This window comes from Protobothrops mucrosquamatus, unplaced genomic scaffold, assembly GCF_001527695.2.
Source record: "Protobothrops mucrosquamatus isolate PMUCROS unplaced genomic scaffold, P.Mucros_1.0 scaffold431, whole genome shotgun sequence".
NCBI lineage: Eukaryota > Metazoa > Chordata > Lepidosauria > Squamata > Viperidae > Protobothrops > Protobothrops mucrosquamatus.
Window position 1 is genome coordinate 191,361 of NW_015386756.1, and position 24,569 is coordinate 215,929.

Sequence of the window (24,569 nt, forward strand, 5' to 3'; positions counted from 1 at the left end):
GTATTTTTTATACTCTCCATGCATTACTCAGGATAACTGATAGCACATTGATGATTGCTTGGTGTTTGGAGGCCACAGTTTAGGCCAGGAGATAGAGATTTTCTAATTCCCTCCCTACCTCAATACCATTTTATTGATCAGTAAAAACATAGACACTCAAAATATTTTACTTAAATGCAGGCAGTGGCTATTATTCATATATGAATACATTCCTTTCCTGAATACATTGATTCCATACGTGAGTCACTTCAGGATAAGCACTGCTCAGCATCAGTCCTTATAATTGGCAGAACGAAAGACCAATTTTTTTCAAGTCAGCATCACAGGTCTGGGTCACATAATTCATAACACCATTCTCGTACTGAGAATGGACTGATATTACAGCCATTGCTTAAAATGTATAAACCCTGTATTTATTAATCTACTGAAATGATTTATATTTATCTTCAGTTTGAGAACTGAATAATGGGAAGACCAAGCTATGACTCGTTTTTTGGGAGATATCATTTTTAATTCCTGGTTGTTTATCAGTCAGAAATATTCTTTTTCATTTACTTCAGCATAAGAAAAACATTGGGATCTCAAGAAACTCTGATGGAGTTCTGAAGATCTGAAAAGGAGAAGGCAGCTATTACCTCCACCTCCCTCGCATATGTGCCGGGGGGATTACATATGCGTACCTTCTGCAGTAGAGCCTCCTTAGACAGGGCACAAATTTCATCTTACTATTAACTTTTAATACCAATGTTTGAAAGAACAGCAGAGCTTTATGCACAGTTTTGACCCATGTGCATTTCAATTACTCCTTTTTTAGGTTTACCGACTTGGAGGCGTTGCCAAGTTGATTGAACTTCTGCGCAGTTCAGATGAGAACGTGCAGCAGGCTTCAGCTGGGGCCCTTCGAAACTTAGTCTTCAGAAATCCAGCTAACAAATTAGAAACCCGCAGGCAGAATGGAATTCGAGAGTGTGTGAATCTCCTGAGGAGGACTGGGAACACCGAAATACAGAAGCAGTTGACAGGTACTCTTTTGTTTTACAGCAATGTGAAACAACAATGGCAATGAGTCACACTATGCAACTAAAAAGATACTTTGGACACCTAAAGATGTGCCTCTTCAAGAAATGGAAGCTAGTGATTAGGATGGTTGACAGATTAAGTGATTTGGAAATGCCTGATTTGGAAATGCCCTTTAATTCAGTCAAGGAATTCACTGTGCTTCCATTAATTTATATTAGAAAAATTTAACATGGCCTTTTTTCCCCACGAATTGGGGAATTTTGCAAATCAATCTTACCTCTTAATAGGAAAAGAATTTGTTCCATATTTCAATAACATTCCTGCATTAAGATAAGTCCAAATGTGATCAGGAAATAGGCTTCTGTTATTATCCTTCTGTGATGATTTAATTGGAAGACCTGCTTGCCTTTAGTGAATATTTAGAGATAGACTTTCATATCACTCTGTCTTGCCTGTCTATATGGAAATAAGTCACACTGCAAATTCCAGCAACAAACCTCTTTCACTTAATTTCCAGGATTGCTCTGGAACCTGTCCTCCACTGATGAACTGAAAGAAGATTTGATACACGATGCTCTTCCAGTTCTGACTGATTGTGTTATTGTACCTTTTTCTGGGTGGTGTGATGGTATTAGCAATAGTAGATCAAAAGAAATTGTTGACCCAGAAGTTTTCTTCAATGCCACTGGCTGTTTAAGGTACATCATTGGACATAATATTAATATTTTAATCATATCATTAAAAATCACTGAGAATGATTTTAAAGTTATCCTGGAATTATCCTCCAAAAGAGCTATATGTTGTTTTGTTTTGTTTTTTTCAAATATTTACAAAGACAGTGATATCAATAATATAAAAGTAAATAATCAAGCTTAAAAAAGATGGAAGAACTCTGCATTCTTTTGTATAAAGCTGGGACTCTGTTGTTTAAAAAGGTCCTTGCTGTTCAAGCCTTACCTTCAGTGGAGTTGGTGATATGAAGAATGGTTTCTGGGACTTTACAGAATTGGATCTTGTATGCTAGCAGACTGGTATGAAGGAGGCATTTCTTTCAGTGTGGGTTTCCAAGCCATTTAGGTCTTTGAAGAAAAGCAGCAGTACCTTGAAATGGCTTGAAAGGAAATAGTCAATAAGCTTTTTAAAAAAAACTGGTCAAGGAAAGAATGCCAATCTAAACTCTTCAATTGCTGTGGTCAAAGCTTCTGAATTAGATAATGCAATCATCCATGTAAATGCATATATTGGGATGTTGCTGTTGTTAATTAAATGACAAGCAGGTGCCAGATCTATGTTGTGTCACAGACAAATGTCCAACTTTATTGTCCTTCCTGCTTATTTTTCTGATAATTTAAACAATAGCCACTGGCTAATGAATTTTCATAAAAAGTCCTTTTGTATTGACTTTCCTATCTGAAATACCTTAAACCCTGGCAGTCACTCCAATTTACATTATGCAAAGCAATTTGTGGGCAGGGAAGTCCACAAATTTCACAAGTCCATACTTGCGAAAATCAAACAGACCTTGGCATGTAGATGTTAGTTCTGACTTGTAGCTTTCACTACCAGTCTCCTAGCTGCCAGCAACTAGGAACTATTGGATGGGCAGATGAAACATATTTGCAATTAGAAAATTTAATCAACTGAAGCACTGCCTTAGGACAGGGATAGGCAGTAGATAGATCAGAAGCTACTGGTACAATTTTGGGTGATCTGCAAAAGATTAAGAAGGATGTTTGACTCTTAATTGAATAACAATAGCAAGTATTGAATATCTTTCCTCCTTAAAATAAACTGCTGAAAAACAATGTTTGGGGAAAACCAGGGCTCTTACAAAAGTCAGCTTTCTTACATATTTTGTGGTTTGGTTTCAATGTAACATTCATACAATTTGTTCATATCAAGTAATTTATTATAAAGAACTCCAACATATCACATCCATATCCATTGAAGATACGGTGGGACATACTCTGTCTTCAGTTATTTTATTGTATCTTCTTTTTTGCTCCTCCCTGGCACATTCCCTCTATAATAGTTAGGACCAGATGTGCAGCTGATTTCTGCACCTGCATGCTGCTGCTACTCTTTCTAAAACTCAACCATCAGCATATTTATTAAGATGTACCGTAATTCTGTCTAAACAGTTGTCTATTTTATCCAAATGTCTAATCAAATAATTTATTACCATTTGCCCACAGAGATTTTCATTGAGGTTATTTATTCTATTATGAAACATAGACTTAACTGTAAAGTCGCTGAATAGAAGGGGATGAATTTGAGTGTTTGTTCTGTGCCCGCAATTGCCCAATACTGGAGGTGTGGTTTCCAGCTATCATGGATTGGAAAACAGAAAAATATAAACTTGCTTAACTCCATTTAAAACAAAATGCAAACCTTCAGTCTGGAACTACAGAAATCCTGGGGAGAAAATCTTAGTGAAACCTACTCCTGCCGACTTGTCTGATGAAGTATAAACCGTTTTTCATAATTCCTCCATGAATTCTAGTTGTTCCTTCCCTGGCCATGATAAACTTGCTCACTTATGATCTATACCATCTGATACTTCCCAGATGTGTTGGATTTCTGTTTCCATGATTTCATACAAGCTTTTGATGCTGGCTGAGTATAATAGGGACTGTAGTGCAACACACCTGGAAAGGTACAGGTCAGGGAAGGTTAGTATATGGAAAAGAAACAGCTCTTTGGTACTTTTTAGTAGAGATTTTCCTAGCTCTACTCACAACAGCCCTTTGCACATAAAGTCATGTCCTAGGTGAGTGATCTATGGCCCTTCTCTCTTCTTTACTACACTGGCTTTGCAAATTAGTATGAATGTTTCAGGTCAAACTGCTAATCAATCAGATTATAATACAAAGTTCATATCCACAAGCTCAGATGAAGCCCTTTTGATCTGGTATTTACTGCTTACGCATAAAATATTAGGAATCATTAAAACTGCAAGAATGAAATGAAGCTTACCTATTCAAAGTGCATCTAGAATGAGAAAAAAGACCCACACAAACAGGAAACTCAATTTTTATGGTGGTTCTATGGGAGACATCTTCAGGCAATGCTGGACTGCTTTTCAGGCTAACTGCCCGTGTTCTCAGAGGCTAGCTGATATGAGATGGCATTGTTTTGAGATTACGGTATTCTCTGTGAATCTGTAGAATACAATTGACTTTTAATCAGCTTACATTCTCAAAGTACCTCTAAAATTCACTATCTAAATCTTCTTCCTCTTAAGGAAGGATTTACTAAGATGTTTAATGGTTTTCTCTATGCTGTATATAAACTTAACTGAACAAATGTTTCTTTCTTTTTCTTTATAAAATGAACCTTGTAGGAACTTGAGTTCTGCAGATGCTGGACGTCAAACCATGAGAAACTATCCAGGATTGATTGACTCTGTGATGACTTATACCCAGAATTGTGTGGCAGCTAACCAGCCAGATGATAAGGCAAAAAGATCTTTTTGTATACTTTATGAATTGATACAACTCTTGGTTCCATGAAAAATTAGCCTTGGACTGAATCCCAATGAATATATAAATATGGACTAGCTTTTTTTTCACACTTCCTCACCATATCTTTTAGTGCCTTTTCCTGTAAAAACTACATGACAATATTGTGAGCTATAATGCTCATGATCACAGTGTAAAGGGAAAATTACTTTGAATCTAGTCAAGATGTCTTGCAGCTCTAGCAAGATCCTTGCTCAATTTCAAATGCCATTTATTTCCAAATTTCTTGTAAGATGGTAGCTGCATCCTTGAAAGGATAAAATCATGTTATATGACAATGTAGGTAGGAAGAAAGAAATGTTCATTATTAGCAAATTCCAAATTTTATATAATGTACATTTAGAATACAAGCTGTTCTCAACCTAGGACTAATCACTTATTGACTGTTCGAAGTTGTGATGGATCCCCCAAATGGTATTTATGAGCCATTCCATAGTTCTGATAGCTGCCCCCATTGTCATATGACTGCATTTTGGGTACTCAGCAACCATTTGCAGAGTTCTGCAGCCATGTAATAGCAATTTACAATGTTTTTGCCAGAAATTGGCATTTACTTCCAGTTTCTGGAAAAAACTGCCCATAGCAAACAATGGGTTGGCTTAATTATCACAGTGTTGCTTAATGATTGTGGTGCTTGCTTTGTGACCACGGTGTTCTCTTAACCACCACTGGGGGAAAAAGGTTATAAAATTGGGTTGGTCACGAGATGACCCATTTTACCACCATAATTGCCAGGCCTAATTATGGTCATAAGTCAAGGACTACCTGTACCATTAGGTTTTGCTCTAAAAACACATTCAGTACTATAGTCTCATCAATTTTTAAGCTCGATTGTTTTTTTTTACTCATTCATTGATTTATTATTTCCCAAACCTAATTTCTTCAAAATCTTAAAATCACTTTGCTTTCATTACCTTCCCATTTCTATCCTTATAATAATAATAATAATAATAATAATAATAATAATAATAATAATAATAATAATAATAATAATAATAATAATAATAATAATAATAATAATAATAATAATAAAGTTGGAAGGGACCTTGGATGTAATCTAGTCCAACCCCCTGCTCAGGCAGGAAACCCTATACCATTTCAGACAAATGGCTGTCCAGTCTCTTCTTAAAAACTTCCAGTGTTGGACGATTCACCGCTTCTGGAGGCAGGTTCTTCCACTGGTTAATTGTTCTAACTGTCAGGAAGTTTCTCCTTAATTCCAGGTTGCTTCTCTCCTTGATTAGTTTCCACCCGTTGCTTCTTGTCCTGCCTTCAGGCGCTTTGGAGAATAGCCTGACTCCCTCTTCTTTGTGGCAACCCCTGAGATATTAGAACACTGCTATCATGTCCCCCCCTCATCCTTCTCTTCATTAAACTAGACATACCCAGTTCTAGCAACCATTCCTTATATGTTTTAGCCTCCAGTCCCATAATCATCTTTGTTGCTCTTCTCTGTACTCTTTCTAGAGTCTCAACATATTTTTTACATCTTGGTGACCAAAACTGGATGCATATTCCAAGTGTGGTCTTACCAAGGCATTGTAAAGTGGTATTAACACTTCACATGATCTTGATTCTATCCCTCTGTTAAAGCAGCTTAGCACTGTGTTGGCTTTTTTGGCAACTGCAGCACACTGCTGGCTCATATTTAAGTGATTGTCCACTAGGATTCCAAGATCCCTCTCACAGTTACTACTATTGAGCAAGGTACCACCTATATTATACCTGTGCATTATATGAACAATTCAGACAACTGTTACAAATTCCTTTTGTTTTAAGCATTTCAAGAACCACGTGGTTTCTATAACATTTTTCTCATCTTCTTTCTAGAGGAATCTTTATGACAAGCAATTCATTGGGAGATCAGTTGTAAGGATAATTTAAATTTAAATCTGAGGAAAAAGTTCAATCTTTAAACCAAGATAACTCATTAATATGCCCCTCTGTGTATAGCCAAAATAACAATGGCAAATGTATTGGCATAATAAATAATTAATTATTTTGATTCTTGTAGTCTGTGGAGAACTGTATCTGTATCCTTCATAATTTGTCCTACCGCCTGGATGCTGAAGTGCCGAATAAATACACCCATCTTAACCACTTGGCCAGAAACACTCACACGGACAAAAGCTTGACAGGCTGCTTCAACAACAGAGGAAAGCTAGAGGTAAGATGTGAGGCATTTACAAATTGCAGAAGATGTCATTCAAATGAAGGCACCTTCCTTTGAAATAAAGATAGGTATCCTACATCCCTTTTCTAGAATGGGAAAACTACCTTTCATTACAGTTGCAGGTGTCGGAGCAATTATTCAAGTCTCAAATCTTTATTTTTCTTCAAAATATATTGTTTAAAAAAATAAATTGTTGAAGCTTAATGAGGCTCCCAAATTTCATGCAAATTTGGAATTCCTTCGTGAAATCTTACCACAGATGTCCTCAAACAAGTAATTGGAACTGATGAAATGTTGATTATCTCAACAAAATCCTATCAATTCCTGGGGCAAGATTGTCATGAATTTTGGCAATCATCAGAATTACTGAATGTTTATTTTTAAATTTGAACCTGAACCCCTGAACAAATTCATTTCTGATGATTGTAAAAGAGTATAAATGCATCTTACAAAAACAGATATCTCTCAGACAATATCTCTATATGTCTTTAGTATTTTATCCAAGTGTGCCAATTGTATAAACTTTTGTAATCTTGTGCCATGAGAACACAAATATATTGAGACACACTTTGTACCCTACTTAATTAGCAAGGTAAAATGATAAGTTAGGGTGATACAATGTGGGCCTTTTGCACAATCGGAATGTTTTAGATTTTCCTTCTGATTTATCCTTAGTATGATGAATATAATCTGCCACTTCCTGAAGAGGACTATAAACCTAAAGGTTCCAGCTGGCTGTATCATTCTGATGCCATCCGCACCTACCTGTCTTTGATGGAAAAAAGCAGAAAAGATGCTACCCTGGAGGCATGTGCTGGAGCTCTCCAAAATCTAACTGCAAGCAGAGGAATGGTAACTATTATGCTTTTTGCTTACATGTTTGGTTGGATTTTAGGGGAAACACTCTATTTCCTTCTTGTGAAGAAAGTAAAACTGTGGGGAAAATGAAATTGTGAGTCCTTAGTGCTCTCTGTGTTTGGGTGTTTGTTTCCAGACATTTGGTTACCCTTTATTCATTAGCTCCTGCACTGATGATGTTACCTAGTCAGGTAATGAAATATCTGCAAGCAAACATCCAACCTAAGAGATCATCAGGGACTCTTAGTTCTACCCTGAGTTACGAATATCCTCTTCTATTGAAAAATACAACCATTTAGAGAATAATCAAAATCCATTGAAATCTGAAGGATATACCCATTTTTTTCTGTTTAGTCAATCTGCCGATAAAAATTAACATTGCTAATACGATCAAACTTCATCCATCAGAGAAAACATTTTGTATTAGCAAAATATTAATTAGGAAGATAATTGTTTTAAAAATTTTCAATGTAATAAATATATCAAACAAACAAGAGCAAAGATAGAAAATAAAAAATACAAATGCCTTCTGATTTTCTTTCAAATGAGTAATTATCATCTTACTTTCCCCCCCAACTTCTTAATCTTATTTTTAATTCCCAAATCCCAAAATTATAAAGTCAGTGTTTTCTTCCTTCAACAAAAATTCCATTTAAGGGTTCCAGTCTTTTAAAAAAGACTGTATTTTTTCTGATAGTTTTTTTTTTCAGACCAAAGTGGTCAACTTCGCCTTTTCTTCAAGTTCAGTTAATTTTGTGATATAGTCTTCCAACTTGGAATACGTTACTTGGACTTAATGGATTTTTATTTGCTTCAATGTATGGGATGCATTATTGGCAAAAACTTAAAAAGAATAAGTATTCCAAGAAAGTAAAATAAGGAAATAATGACCTATATAGAAATTAGAAGCTTTAATGCTACATAGTAATTTCTAAATTCTAATCCTTAAATTTTAAATTAATTCTATACCAAAATATGCATGCAAGTAGTTCTCAATTGAGACCAGAATTTCTGTCACTAAGCAATGCAATTGTAAACTTAGCTTAGCAATGACAATCTCTACAATCCTCGGTGCCATTGTTAAGTGAGGATCTTGAGTCATTAAGCAAGCACCTTGGGTGGCTGCTGTTGCTCTGTGGAAGGAAGGTGCATGAGCATTCATAAGTGGCTGATGAGTTTGAGTATAGAGGGGCTGGGGGATGGCAGATTGGGGAGAGTCTTACCTGAGTAACTTGTGACTTTCCCTGATAGTTTCCCCATTTACTTTGCTTGTGAGAAGCATCATAACTTTAAAAGTCATTGAGCAAGTGATCATTAACTGTGCAATACCTGTAGTCTTACCCACTTTAAACCCAACTGCGGGTTGAGGGAAGGAACTGAGAAAGATGTCACATGCTCTCTGTGTGGGCCTCTTCTATTCTCCCTGTTTGGTGGCATCATATGTGAATTTGTGGCTCATATGTGTTTACTGAAAAATCATTCCTCGTAAGATCTGTTTGCAGAGAAAACTGTGGAGAACTATTTGAGGGCACTTGCCACAGCACAAAAAAGAGGACGTGCCCAGGGTGTGTGTTTCAGGCTTTCACCCTTGGAACTCCAGGACTGAGCAAAGCCAAATTCTTAAGGACTTATGTCTTAATTGTTTCTTAAGGAGGATTCCCTTTTCTATGTCATATCTAGGTTTGGGCTTTGCCATTTACAGTTTGTTATCAAAGAATAACTTTGTTTGTTCTTTGATAACAAACTGTAAATGGCAAAGCCCAAATTTACATGGTTGTGAGTGATATGCAGAAACAGACCTTGGCCAGCTTTGCTTTTCCTGGAAAGCTAGCATGATGAAACAGCAAAAATGAAAAGGCGAATGAGTTGTTTTTTTAAATAGGATCTTCTAGCAATAAAGAATCCTGAATGCTCCATTGTTTTTGTTCTAATTTGGCAGTTCAGAAATTGTTTCAGATGTAATTTTGTTTTGTCCTCTAGATGTCAAATGCAATGAGCCAACTAATCGCCTTAAAGGAGAAAGGGCTGCCCCGCATAGCACGGCTCCTGCAATCCAGTAATGCTGAAGTTGTCCGATCTGGAACATCTTTACTGAGCAACATGTCCCGACATTCTATTCTCCACAAAACCATGGGTAGGTGTTATTTTTTACTCCATGGGGCTCTCTGATATATCATTCCCACCATCTCTTCTTTTCCACAATGCAAAATGCAAAAATCCTGATGTCACAGGTAATTAAGACATTGAAATTTTATAAATATATCTTTTTGTGGAGCCTTTTATTTTAAAAATCGTCAACTCTAATTAAATTGGTATCACATTTCCTGTTTTATAATAATGCTTTAATAGTTGAAATTTTCCTCAACCTGATAACTTTCCTCAATCTGTAGTCCTGTTCTTGGGCTACAACCCCCGGATTGCCTCAAGCACACTGGCTAGGAATTTTGGATGCTGCAACTTTGACACAACATGAAAGGACAGACTTTTCTATAGCTTTCCTAGTTGTCCATATTAGCAGCACTCAGTTGCTCTATCATACATTCATTAGTATTATGGGATTCAAGATTAAATGAGTTGTGAAACGAAAACACGAAGAGTGGTACTTCTGGGCTGTGCTACTTTTCACATGAAGTGATGTTCATTTTTATGTGCCAAATATATTTTATCAGGAAGTCTACACAACCTTCATCACCATCTCATGAGGATCTGTTTCAGTCCTTTTTACATTATAACTTTACATTCAGAAAAACGAGATAACAACAACAACAATAATAATAACAACAACAATAAAGTTGGAAGGGACCTAGGAGATAATCTAGTCCAACCCCCTGCTCAGGCAGGAAACCCTATACCATTTTAGACAAATGGCTGTCCAGTCTCTTCTTAAAAACTTCCAGTGTTGGAGCATTCACCGCTTCTGGAGGCAGGTTCTTCCACTGGTTAATTGTTCTAACTGTCAGGAAATTTCTCCTTAGTTCTAGGTTGCTTTTCTCTTTGGTTAGTTTCCATCCGTTGCTTCTTGTCCTGCCTTCAGGTGCTTTGGAGAATAGCTTGACTCCCTCTTCTTTGTGGCAATCCCTGAGATATTGGAACACTGCTATATGTCACCTCTTGTCCTTCTCTTCATTAAACTAGACATACCCATTTCCAGCAACCGTTCCTTATATGTTTTAGCCTCTAGTCCCCTAATCATGTACGTTGCTCTTCTCTGTACTCTTTCTAGAGTCTCAACATCTTTTTTACATCGTGGTGACCAAAACTGGATGCAGTATTCCAAGTGTGGCCTTACCAAGGCATTGTAAAGTGGTATTAACACTTCACGTGATCTTGATTCTATCCCTCTGTTAAAGCAGCTTAGCACTGTGTTGGCTTTTTTGGCAACTGCGGTACACTGCTGGGTCATATTTAAGTGATTGTCCACTAGGACTCCGAGATCCCTCTCACAGTTGCTACTATTGAACAAGGTACCCCTTATACTATACCTGTGAATTTTTTTTCTTGCCTAAATGTAGAACCTTACTTTTTTCACCATTGAATTTCATTTTGTTAGATAGCGCCCAATGTTCAAGTCTGTCAAGATCCTCCTGTATCTTAAGCCTATCTTCTGGAGTGTTGGCTATTCCTGCCAGCTTGGTGTCGTCTGCAAATTTGATGAGTTCCCCATTTATCCCCTCATCCAAATAATTGATGAAGATGTTGAAGAGCACTGGGCCCAGAACAGAGCCCTGGGGCACCCCACTACACACTTCCCTCCATGTAGATGCAGTTCCATTGAGGACCACATGCTGAGTATGGCGGTCAGCCAGCTACGAATCCATCTGGTGGTGACGCTGTCTAACCCACATTTTTCTATCTTATTAAGTAGTAGGTTGTGGTCTACTTTATCAAATGCCTTACTGAAGTCCAAGTAAATTATATCCACAGCATTCCTCTGGTCCACTAATTTTGTCACCTGGTCAAAAAATATCTGAGAGTAGTTTATATTTCTCCTAATCTTAGCCTGAGTAGCTCTTTTGAGAGAGTTTTATTCCATTCTTTATTTAAAGGTGGTCTCTTTCTGCCTCTTTAGCTCACCAGGTGCTTCCAGATGTGACTCGCCTTCTAGCCCTCCAGGCTCCAGGATCTAGCAACTATGGAGACATCATGACATCAGCTTGCTATGCCCTGAGGAACTTAATCATGTACAACCCACAGATGGCCAAGCCCTACTTGACTGGCAGTTTGATAAATAATGTAGTAGGCCTGTGCCGAAATGGGTGAGTAATAATATGCAACTGGGGGCATATGACAGTGATCCTATGCAATGTTGACATGTACTTAGAGGTATTTTACACTTATTGTATGATTTGTTTTCTACATAACATATCCATTTTAAGGCCATACCATATCAATAAATACTGGATATTCTACATACTACATGACTGCTTGAATGAGGTTGACTATAGCTAGTCCTCAACTTACAACCACAATATGGACCAGAAAATTTATCAATGGTGAATTGGTTAAGTGAGGCATCACATAACTGAACCCATGAACTATTTTGCTGTGGTTGTCACAGTAAATCATCAGGATTATTAAATGAAATAACAAAATTTTACAATCTTCCCTGCCAGCTTTCCTTTGACTTTGCTTGTCAGAAGCTAGGTGGGAAGGTTGCAAATGGCCATCATGCAACTCCGGGATGCTGCAACAGTTGCAAATGAATGAGAGTTGCCAAGCACCTGAATCACAATTACATGACAGCAAGGACACTGCACTGGTCATAAGTTTGAGATCTGGTCAAAAATCACTTTTTGCAATGCCATTGTAATTTCAAACAGTTGTTAAATGAATGGTTGTAAGTGGAGGACTACCTGTATGATCAAGAGAGTTGATATTCTCAAAAACTGCATGAAATGAAGCACTTGCCTCCCATAATCCAAGCTTCATTGACAGAAGACGAATCTACCAACATTGTAGAAATATCCCCTTCTCATACCTACTCCATTCAGGTCTTTGTGCAGGGGCATTCATATCTGCCAGCTAATTACACACACCTCAATGCTCTTGAAAACATTAAATCCTTAAAATGCATCATATCTTTTGAGAGAGAGAGAGAGAGAGAGAGAGAGAGAGAGAGAGAGATGGAGGTGTTTGTGGGTGTGTATTATAGCTCTGCTTTTTTTTTTTATTACAGATCTTATCCCAAAGCAGCTGAAGCAGCTCGAATGCTGCTATCTGATATTTGGTCAAATAGGGAACTCCAATCTGTACTAAAACAGGTAAAATATCAAGGGTGGCATCTTTTTCCACTTCTTATAAAACAATCCAGCATATCACACACTTCAATGTGAGATTACCATATAGTGCGCACTGTGCAAAATAGCAAAAGATAAATTCTAAGACTTTTTGAAAGCAGGGGAACTGGGATGTTTAAAGTTCAGAATTATGATTTTTCATTTAAGATATCAAGATTTAATGTAGCTTCAAAATTTGCCATTTATATGTACAATATGTTGGATGGTAGTAAATGCAACATATTTTCTAGAGAGCTCAGAGTTTTGTCTGGAGATGTAATGGGAGGGAGGGAGCAGAGAAAGAAAGGTAAGTATGTAATAGGTTTCATGTACAGTTCCATAAATAAACAACTGTGTCTGAAACACATGTAGCCTTTTTTTCATGGGAAAAGATAAAATAAGCAAATTAAAAAAAAAATTACAGTTACAAAAGTATAATAGAGTAAATTAAAGGAAATAATTGCAGAAGTACAGTTATTTGGTGTATTTTGAAATTTCACAAACTGCTTGAATATTTATATATGATCGGTAAAATATACTGACTGTAAAGTTTTTGGTTCAATCTTATGTTTTCTTTGAATGGCACAAATGACTTGAAAAAGTATTTAACTTATTTAAATTATGTTAAAGAAAAAAATTCTTCTTCTCTTGATCTTCTCTGTTCTTTGCCTTTCTTCCATGGCTCATTCTGCAGCAAGGATATGACAAGAACATGATGGGATCCTTAACAGGAAGCACTTTAAGGACTCTGTCTTCCAGATTCTAGGAGACTTTGCCTGTTTGGATTGCAGGTAAATGATTGTATCTGCTTTTTTTTCAAAGTTAGGGAAAAAGTCACATTTTCTACAGTTCAAACCATAATTAGAGCTATAAAAGAACAATTTCAAGCGCTGAATGTGGGGCTGCACTTTCTTTGAAAAGGAGCTGATTTTAAATTTGGTCACTACAATACTGGTGCAGAGGGCATGGACTATGTACACCAGAGTTGTGGAAACCACACTCTTAACAAACCATCGGTTTGCTTAACAACTATGGTGTTCACTTAACAACACCAAGGTCGCTTTATGACTGTCACAAAAAAGGAATAAAACCAGGTCAATCTTGTCTATGACTTGATGTACAATGGTCACAAGTTACAGCCATGATGGGAAAGCTCTATTATGGCCATAACTCGAGAACTACCTGTAATTAACAGCATTCTTTTATAACTCCCAGAGTTCTTATAGTGAGTAGGCCCAAACTGGGAGAGATTTAAAGGGCAAAGTAAATACTTTAAGCCTTCCAATTGCTTAAGGCACCCATATAATCCCTAAAAAATTCTGAAATTGCTTCCCCAAATCTTCCCTGACAACTTCCAAATCTAATTAACATATTTTCCCGTAAACCCCTAAATGATTTTCTTCTGGAGTAATTTAATGGCTATCTGATCCAACACACTCCTATCTCTGTTACTGCTTTTCTAGGCAATTTTCTTGGTATTCAGGTCTTAAGAATGGGTAGGGATGGGTCTCTTAAGAATGGGTAGGAGAGTGGCACTTTCTTTCTGAAGCCTCCAAAGGACATTTTTTTCTCTTGTTTGATTCATTTACACATTACTTCTTTCTCAAACCTTTTAATAAGACATAGGCTATAATATTGCATTATTGTTTATTAATACTGATATAGCATCTTTCAGAAAAATTGTGTCATTTACATACATTTTCAATTTAAAGCCTAATATATAAGCACAATACCTAGATACTGCATATAGCAATAGCACTTAGACTTATATACCACTTCACAGTGCTTTTCAGCCCTCTCTAAGCAGTTTAAAGAGTCAGCATATTTGCCCCCTACAATCTAGGTCCTTATTTTACCAACTTCGGAAGGATGGAGGGCTGAATCAACCTTGAGTCAGTGGGAATCGAACTGCCAAACTGCTGACAGTTGGCAGTCAGCAGAATTAGCCCGCAGTACTGCATTCTAACCACTGCACCACCACGGATCTTGTACAAAATGTACAAGAGATGCAAAAGGTGCATAAATGCATGACTTCAGATTTTTTCAGACTATAAGGAACAATCAGAAATGGATTGAGCCTTGTTAGCAGACAAAAACTACCCCAGTTTCTATTGGCAGGGTTTTCATAACTGCCAACATCTAAATATAAAACATATCACAAAAAGCAGCTCTATACAAAACTCAGTTTCAAACAGGAGATGTTTGAGTTAACAGGACATAACAAAATGCCATTATCAGTATATTGTATTAAAGAAAGAAAAAAATCTGTGCAGCAGTTCCTACATGGAATATTGAAGAAAATTGTTAGTAGCACAACCTAGTAGTAGGTTTTATCTGCACAGAAAACATAAATGAATTGATTATATAGAAAATCGGTATTGAATACAAACTTATTCTTGGTGGGATGGAAGTAGTGGTGAGAAGCTGATTGGAAGCGTGAAAGGAGGAGAATAATTAGATAATTGGCTGTAGATAATTTGGCAAATATTCTGAGCAGTAGCCAGAATACAGTAATTAATGAGCAGCTTGGTTCTAGTGCAAGGGTGGTAGCTGCCAGATAAGGCCCCCAACTGGATAAATTCCAGTCCCCGTTTTAGCCAGTAGTACCCCCAAAATTATACAGAATGAAATTTCCTGCATTGGAAAATGAAGCAGAATATGTGATTTAAGCCTTTAGTAATCATCCTCTCTATTAAAATGCTTAAATAATTTCCCATCCACCCCAACATCAAAAGAAGGAAAAAATAGCCAAAATCCGACCCAATCAACCTGTCATCTATTGCCCACTATAGCCCATGATGGGCAAAAGAATGAGAAAAATAGCATTCTTAGTTGGAAAAGATAAGCAGTGTTTATTTACAGCCCCAATGTCTAAGATAAGAGCTAAAGGATAGAATGGAAATTGTTCCTGTTGTTCACCCCCAGGTGTTCTAGGATGCATTAAAAGGTAGGAGATAATAGATCTCAACCAATCAGTGTAGAAGTGGGAGGAGCTATGAAATGATTACATTTGAAAAGATTTTCCTTCTTTTTTTTCAGAGCATGTGACTGGTTCCTGTCTGGAGTCTTCAGTCTTCAAGGAATTAGTTAGGATGTTAAAAGACTTACAGTATTTTGAAAGTTCAAATAAGTTGTAAAATTAGGGATGAAAATTGTATTGTCTGATATAAGTATCTTAAAATGTTTTAATGAATATTTTAAATATATTTTTCTCTTTTGTTAAACTGGGAGGCTGGTTGTTAATGTTATGTAAAAGCCAACTTACCAAAAATGGGATTTATAGTTTTGAATGACATACATAACAACTTAGGCATCTACTTCCCTAACCAATATTAAGTCAATATATTAGGAAATGCTAAGGAAATAATGCCTAACTGCAGCTTAATTCGTTAAAAAAGCATGATTTTTTTCTATGTGTGTACATTTTTAGCTATCATTTTGGTAGACAGGCTACTCCTAATTTTGGATCTCTAGATATTGTTGGATAACCATTCTCATCATCCAAAATCAATAAAGATGCTTTGAATGATGGGGGGCCCTTGGGGAAAAAATTGGCAAAGAAAAAACATAGTTCTGATTATTGTCAAATAAAACATTCATGTTCTCTCCCTCTCCTTCCCTCCCCTCCCTCCCCCCTTCCTCTTTCCAAAATATGCTATTTGGGAATATTTTGCATAGAGTTCAGTGGGGTTTACTGCAATAGAAATGCCTACAGAATGGCACCCTAAGGCCATTTTTCTACAGCCATAGGCCTTACTGGTGAATAGCAGATATCATTTTTATTCATGCCCATATCAATTAATTTCTGTAAAATTAGTAACCTCTAACATGTTTATTTCATTTTCAGTAGCCATTATATATATATTTGGTGACACGTTATTCCTTTTTATTGATGAATTTCCATTCCCTCAATGCCTCAGTAAGGGAACCCTCCACTAGTATTGTCATTGCAACCCCCAGAATTCTGATAATACCAAATAGAGGGAGCCTGCCCAAATTTTGTTTTCATGGGTTCCCTTCTGCATTCATTCGTTTCTCTGCTTTGCTTTCATATTTCTGATTATTGCTAGACTTTTTTCTCTATGGATCATTTAGATGTCAAGAAGCAAATTCACATAAGAGAGGTTTCTCCTGAAGAGGTTCTTAATCTTTGTTTTTCTGCTATATATGAACAGAGTTCCTTCCTATAGATTTTGGGGAAAAAAACCTGGAACTCTCAAGATAATACCTTACTAAATTTATCCATAACTACAGACTTCTGTATGACTCTCAGATAGTATGTCTCACAAAAATGTATCTTTGTTTTTTAAAAAATAAACTTATCAGCTGAATGTGCCTGCCAAGATTATAAAGTCAGAAAGAAAATAAGAGAGGTAATTTTATCTTTTCAGTGTCTTAAATGGAAGCCTAATGAAATTATGTTATTAACAAGCTATTAAATAAATAGACAGGATTTTATTACATTGCAATGTTTCCGTTAGTTCATCTTGACTAATAGACATGGACATGGAAGGAAAATGGTAGCATTTTTTTATTTTTTAATAATCCAACCATTAGGAATGTCCTTTGTTTTCCAAATAATATTTCAGTCTTTTGTCCTCATGAAGACATTCCATAAGAGATAAACAGATAATGCATAATCCAGTGATACGATGTTATTGTCCTTTGCCTTGTTGTTGAAAATCTTTATTCAGAAATGAATGTCAGAACGTTGCCTAGCTTAGTTTGCTATTTTTGCACTGGCTTATCAGATATTGATAGGACCCCCACAATCGGGACACGAACCCAAGATTGCTATTTCATAAATGTTCTTCAGCAGTTAGTATATAAAAGTACTGTGATACTTAAAATAACACATAACCTTTATGACTAGCTGTTGTTCGTAGTGTTTTATACAGTATGTTATATCCATGAACTGATTTAATTTCTTTACAAAAGTATTGAATTCACAGTCATAAATAACAGTCTTAAGATAACTGATTCTGTATGTTGCTTCCTTTTATTACTTGGGCTTTTCCACAATTCAGCATAAAATAATTTTCCTTATCAAAGCAGCTTAAAAAAATTGGAAAAGATATTGGAATTCAGTAAACTTGAACTCAGGAGAATAAGTTGAATATATTCAGAGCATCTTCTGCTGTTACTTCTAGAAAAGCCTCTTTGGAGGAAAAGGGAGTTCTCCTGAACAATACAGGATGGAACAGAGGAGTTATTAGAAAAGTGAACATTGTCTAAATTTAAATAATGTAAAGAAATGTGTTCTGAATAGAGAAGCTAGAGCAAGCATGGAATCAGGGATTGGAGAAAGCACACAGCGATGAAGTTTGAGAAAGAAAGATCAGGTGAGAAGAAGGCTGCTACGTTGAGAGGAAGGAGACTGAGATAGGTATAAAAATGGAGAAATAATGGTGCCTTGGAACTGCAAACATGAAGGATAGGAAAATTTACATATCAGTTTGAAATAACCAATTAAATCTTTTGATAGCAGATATCTGTGTTGACTGTATTCAGTTTTAATGAGATCAATCAACAGTAATTAGTTACATCAATACAAACAACCAGTACCAAATTTAGAGACCCAGGATAAAATTGTTCCTTAGAGGTCATGGAGTGAATATGATTACAACAGCTCTTGAAATAAGAACTACCCAACTGCATATTAAAGACTGTTGTTTTAGCACATCCTGGGAAATTTAAATTGTGGTGCTGAAGGTTGTCTTAAAACACAGTGAGGAAGGCCTGGAGCAGGTTTGTGGCAATGCTGGTTTTGGTAAGGAATGACAGCAGTTCATACCAATAAACTAATAATAGGCCTGCTGACACTTTCTTACATAGGAACTTATAATTAGGTATCCACACATCAGATTGGTCAGTAAGATTCTAAAAACATTATTTCAAAATCCTAACAACAATAAGAATAATATTGGAATCCAAAACTGATTCTCAACTCTAAATTTAAAGCAGAATTTGATTCTTTTAGTCAATGATGAAATTAGCAGGAACTATCATTGCTATCCAACTATCCATTGCTACTTCTAGAACAAATTTTATAATTGTTTAATTCATATGATAAGACTGTTACATCACCAACTGCAGTATTTAGGACAACCTTCCATGATGGCTTACCGTAATTAATCCTGTAACTTATAGTGAAAAGAGTCTGAAGAGTATGGGGAGGGGGCTTAATACACTGGAACAATTATATCAAAAACTTTGTTTCACTCATACCACTGAGTCTTTTTCCCACTTCTGCATGCAGTTAAAAACATAAATCTGTTGTACATATAATTTGTGATTGGGCAAAATTGTTTATGGAGACAGACCAAACATAACCTTTGGCCTGGCTACATAAAAGCCAAATGTAAGAGGCAGTAATGGCATGGGATTTGACTAATTGTAAATAAATGCTAGTTGCTATAATTTCAACATAGAAAAGGCACCTATTTTTTTCAACAGGGTTTCTTTGTTTTAAGCCTTGTAAAAAGCCAATAAAATGATGTATTAAATGTCCAGTGCATCATTTCAGAAGACTTGTGTACACAATCAAAACTTTTGCTAACATTTTTGTTGTAATATTTGCAGTCCTTTTTCTAACTCCTATGCAAAGCTGCATGAACTATTCTGTAAAATACACGTGCAAGAATTCCATATTATCGTTGTTTTTCTGGTACTATATGTGTATTTGCTTCATTGGAACATCTAAAGTCAATAAAGTACTGAAAGGTCTCTTAATTTTTCACTTTGACTGTTTCTTACTTCTGCCATGAAATATATAAATAAATAAAACACTTTGGATATGTACTGTAATATTTCATTAAAATTTTCATTTTAATATGAACAACATTCAATCTTTATTAAAATCCAATGTAATCTCTGAAAATATATGTCAATGCAAAAAAAGGATGTCTTTTAATGGAAACAAATATTGTGTCTTTCATCAGGAAAACATTTTACAAGAAATCTCCATATAATTTTCTTCTATCATTACTCATTACCCTAACATCTTAGATTAAATCAATCTAGTTCTGGTTTATCAGAACCAATTTGCTCAGCAAGTTTGCCTTAACTAATATTCTGACAAATTTTTAACTAAATCTCTACAACAGGATAGTTCCATATTTTGAATTTGGAGATAAATCCTAAGCTTTTTCGTGAAATTCTGAGGTATTGTGGGGAGGTTTCTATAGTCACCAAATGGCTAGATGGCCATAAAGCACTAATTACTTTAACAGCAAAATCTTTCTACCCCATATTTTCTTCTGTCCCTGCCAGAAGACTATCTAATGCTCCTGAGTATCTAATCTTACATTACTTTTTAATTGGGAAAGTGAACATTCTCCCAAGCAAAATGCCAGGCTGCTGACATCTCCCAGTATTTTTTATGACTGTTTGTGACCTCTAAATTTGTTTGTACCCAGATTATAGAGGCTGCCACTTTGCTACTTGCTAGAGTTTTATTTTTTTTAAAAAAATAGAACTTTAATAGAACTTTTTTTAATAGAACTCTTAGCCGTGTCAAAGTGTTTGAAAAACATGTAATCTATTTTCTAAAGATTTTCTTTAGAAAATCTATTTTTAAAGGTCATGGACTTGACCTGGACTAAATCAGTGATGTTCATACTGTTGATTCTGTTAAGAAAAATTTAAATGATGGCATGAAGAAGACAGATTATACATTGCATACCGACTCATTATTTTAGTTTATGAAGGATTTTATTGACAATTGTCAAGTTCCTGCCCAGAAAATGAGAGCTCACCTTGAAATATATCTAGCTTCATCCAATTGCCTGATTTCAGGCTATAAAATATATTGTTTGTTTTTGACTTAGCATGTTATCTGCACCCAGCCATATGGCTTGCAAACTATGGTTTATGGTTGAGCATGTTTTGCAAACCGAGTCAGTTGATGTTTATCCAGTAATGCTGGTTCACAGCACTTTTCAAGCCAAGATTCACTTTTGGCTTTAGAATAGCATTCAAGAGGCTGCACTCTAGAAAAATTGATGGGACCATCATAAAGAAGAGGGTGAGTCTAGGAATAAGCTTTATTTTAATTAATGTTATTCAATAAAATTAAATAACATTATTATCTATCATGTAATGATTTCCCCTTTGATTAATTTCAATATTACAGATTAATTGTACAGTAACCTTCGCAGATACTTTGGCGTCTCAATCCTAGGATTTGGCAGTCAGTATGGATTTCTGGGCCTCAGATTGCCCATCTCTGTTTTAAAGTATGGCCAAACCAACCATGCCACAATGTATTAGCCCAACTTTCCCAGCTAGGAAGAGGGAACTACTGGCCTACCAATTTCTGTAATTTTGTCTGCCTGTCTTCTATCACAGAATCATCGAATCATCATAAAATCATAGGACTGGAAGGAGGATGGTCTTCTAGTTCAACCCCCATCCCAAGTCAGGAATCGTTATACCATCCCAACAAATGATTGTCTAATCTTTTCTTGAAACCACCAGTGATGGAGCACCCACAACTCTGGAAGGCAAGCAGTTCCATTGATTAATTGTTCTCACTGTCAGGAAATTTCTCCTTTCCAGGTTGAATTCTCTCCGCCCTCCAACAAGCTTCCAGTCATTGCTTCTTATCTTACTATCAGGTGCTATGGAGAATAAATTGATGCCCTCTTCCCTGTAACAGTCCTCAAGTATTGGAAGATTGCTATCATGTTTCCCCTGAGCCTTCTTTTCATTAAGCTAAACATACCTAGTTGCTTTAGCTTTCATTGTATGATTTAACCTGCAAATCTCTGATTAACTTTGTTGTTCTTCTCTGCATTCTTTCTAGGGCTTCAGCATCTTTTTTATATCATGCTAATCAGAAATGGATGCACTATTCCAAATGTGGACTTACTAGTGCAGTACTAGCTCGGTACTATCACTTCACATGATCTTGATGTTATCCCTCTGTTAATGCAGCCTAGAATTGTGATTTCTTTTTGGGCAGCTGCAGAACACTTCTGACTCATACTTAATGGTGATCCACTAGGACACTTAGATCTCTCTCACAGATAGTACTGTTAGCTAGGTACCTTCTACTCTATACCTATGCATTTTATTTTTCCTTCATAAGTGTAGGATCTTACTTTTCTCAACACTGAAGTGCATCTTATTTGTTGGGGCCCAATGTTCAAGGCTATCAAGATCCTTCTGAATCTTGAGTCTATCTTCTAAAATGTTGGCAATTCCCCCCATATGGTGTCATCTGCAAATTTAATGAGTTCCTATGTAAGCTCCTTACCACTGCTTCTTTTTTCAAGAATCCAATTCTGGTTATATGCTGGATCTTCTTCTCACCATAAAATATTCTTTTTCCATAGACTAAAGGCTTAAATCTAGCGTTGTCAGTTCTTTTGGATATGTTCAAACATTATCTGAAGCTCTTCCTTGTATGACACAATACTACTCAGAAAAGGGGAATGCCCTCGACTGAAAGAATTGTAAATATTAATTGTGCGCACACATTTGGATAGGGAGTGGTGTCAGGACTTTGGATATACAGTGATAAGAAAGTGCTGTGTTAGCATCTTTTGGAAAGATTTCTTATTTTTCTTACCAAACTGGCTTATAGGCACCAGTTGCTTGTGGAGACATGACAAGGAACATAGCTGTATATGTAAACATAAATTAATGCATCCCTATCAGCTGCCCTCCATTTGCTCTAGATTGCATCTGGTTTCACTCCAAGGACAGGAGGGATAATTGGATTGATGCTACACCAAAGCTCGAAACCTGTAGCTGCGTGCATTTTGTGACAATGTAAATCCCAGGAGATAGTCATAATTTCAGTGTGCTTGAATGTAAGAAAGGTTGTCAGCAATTGTTTTGTGTTAAGAGTCCTGTTTCCTGGCTCTATAAACATCGATGGTTACAGTTGTATTTGGTTCCATATATATCTATTTCATATTGTTTTAATTGTTTTTAATTTGTTTTTATGCTCTATGATGTACACTGCCCAGAGTCACTTGTTGAGATGGGCATCTATAGAAATAAAATAAATAAATATATACATTTTTTCATATGAGAATTCTGTATTGAGAGAATACAACAGAAGTCTTACCACATTAGTTCATTGCCCTGCAGGAAATAAAATAAAACAGGACTGATTTGCAACTTCTTTGCTGTCATTTGCTATAACAGATTATATCAGTCACCCACCCATCCCCACACATTTCATATACAACTACAGGTATTGTTTTTAAAAAGGCATTATAAGGTAAATTAGCTGTATAATTTAGCAGTGAGATTTGCTCAGTTCATTGTGTGGATGGGTGGGGGGAGGTGAAATGGAACAACTTGCCATGTCCAACTTGCCATGTCCATCTTGCCATGGCTAATTCACTATAGCTGTCAATGCTGCTAACATTGGATGTTCTTGCTTTGACAACAGATGGAAATGCAGCCATTTTTTACTATTGCTTTTAGAGTTAGTTGATGCTGGGAGGGGGAATGTGAATGAGAGTCCAGCTAGTCATAACAATAATAACTCAGCCCTGGGAACCCAAGGTCATTGGGCCCAGAGTTGATAGAGTTTTGGCGGGCTGGAGAGCTGGAGAGAAAGCCCACAATTCAAGCTAATTTGGGAATGTGATTTATGACTATTTATTGGAGGAGGGAATTGTGCTTTGTTACTTTGTATCCAGGGGAGGGGAATTTAGTTTTTGGTTTCGACTATGTAGTGCCAATACTTTGTTTCTTGAATAAAAGATTTTTTAAGGTAAACAATGCCTCAAAGTTCTTTTGAAGAGTTTCATCTGTTGGAACCGTGACATTAAACCAAAAACTACAATTTTTACCTAACTATCTTGTCCCGAGCCCCTGTCGCTGTTCCTAGAATTGAGGGATAAACCAACAAAGATTTGGGGAAGATCTCAACATGGAGAAGGAAAGAGCACCTGAAACCAGCACAGTGGCTCCTACCTCAGAGAATAGAACGCAGGCCAGTGCACCAGTGGAGAAGGAACTTTTTCAGGTCTCTCAGATGGGGGCAAGACCCAAGCCGTGAGGACAGCTGATCTGGTCATCGGAATGGACCTTACGCAGTGGAGACTCTAGACACCTCGAGATGGCTTTGCCACAATCAAGTGCTTCGAAGGCGGATGAGATCGAGCTGGAAACAGGGGCTTCCTGCAAGTTGCATTCCCTGGACTGGTGGACAACCATGAAATTGAATACTGCTGAGGACTCGGGTGAGTGGAAGTACCTGTTCTCAGTCCCTAGTCAATCAGTGGAGAAGTTGGTGGAAAGATTTGAGGAGCTAGAGATGAAAAGTGGAGAACAACCCTCCTGTTTTCTATATGCAAGTGATCATGATGATCGGTGAGGCAGCCACCAACTCATGCCAAGGGGAAGCCCCAATCCCATCTGCATAGGTCAAGCAGCTTCCCTGTCCTCGAAGCCACCTACCATGGCCTCCAGCCCCACGAGGAGAGACAGCTCCAGTTGTCGCCCCTCCAAAAGCCCAGATCGCTGCCGGTGAGATAAGATCCTGAGCCATCACCAGGACAGCCAAAGCCTGGATCAACATGCTTACTGGCCACCCAGCCCAGGGCCCATATAGCAATGGGTGATGTCACAGCCCCCACAGATGGGAGGCCAGCAGTCGCTGGTGGTGCAGCAACTGAACTGGGGATGGCCACAGCCCCCGAATGTGCAACAGCAGATGGGGGCCTTGCAGCAACCGGGGATGATGCAGCCACCAGA

The 24,569-nt window shown here is 36.9% G+C and overlaps 1 protein-coding gene across 1 annotated transcript in view; it reads left to right on the forward strand.

Moving 5' to 3' along the window:
• PKP1 (plakophilin 1) overlaps positions 1–16,033 on the forward strand; it is a 46,217-nt gene extending 30,184 nt beyond the window's left edge. Inside the window, exons 5-14 of the mRNA XM_015816341.1 lie at positions 815–1,022; positions 1,538–1,718; positions 4,364–4,478; positions 6,556–6,708; positions 7,390–7,566; positions 9,553–9,706; positions 11,642–11,828; positions 12,749–12,833; positions 13,543–13,639; positions 15,888–16,033. Coding sequence (XP_015671827.1) covers positions 815–1,022; positions 1,538–1,718; positions 4,364–4,478; positions 6,556–6,708; positions 7,390–7,566; positions 9,553–9,706; positions 11,642–11,828; positions 12,749–12,833; positions 13,543–13,614 — 1,332 coding nt within the window. The 3' untranslated portion in view covers positions 13,615–13,639; positions 15,888–16,033. The remainder of the gene's footprint in view (positions 1–814; positions 1,023–1,537; positions 1,719–4,363; positions 4,479–6,555; positions 6,709–7,389; positions 7,567–9,552; positions 9,707–11,641; positions 11,829–12,748; positions 12,834–13,542; positions 13,640–15,887) is intronic.
• Positions 16,034–24,569: the final 8,536 nt, after the last annotated feature.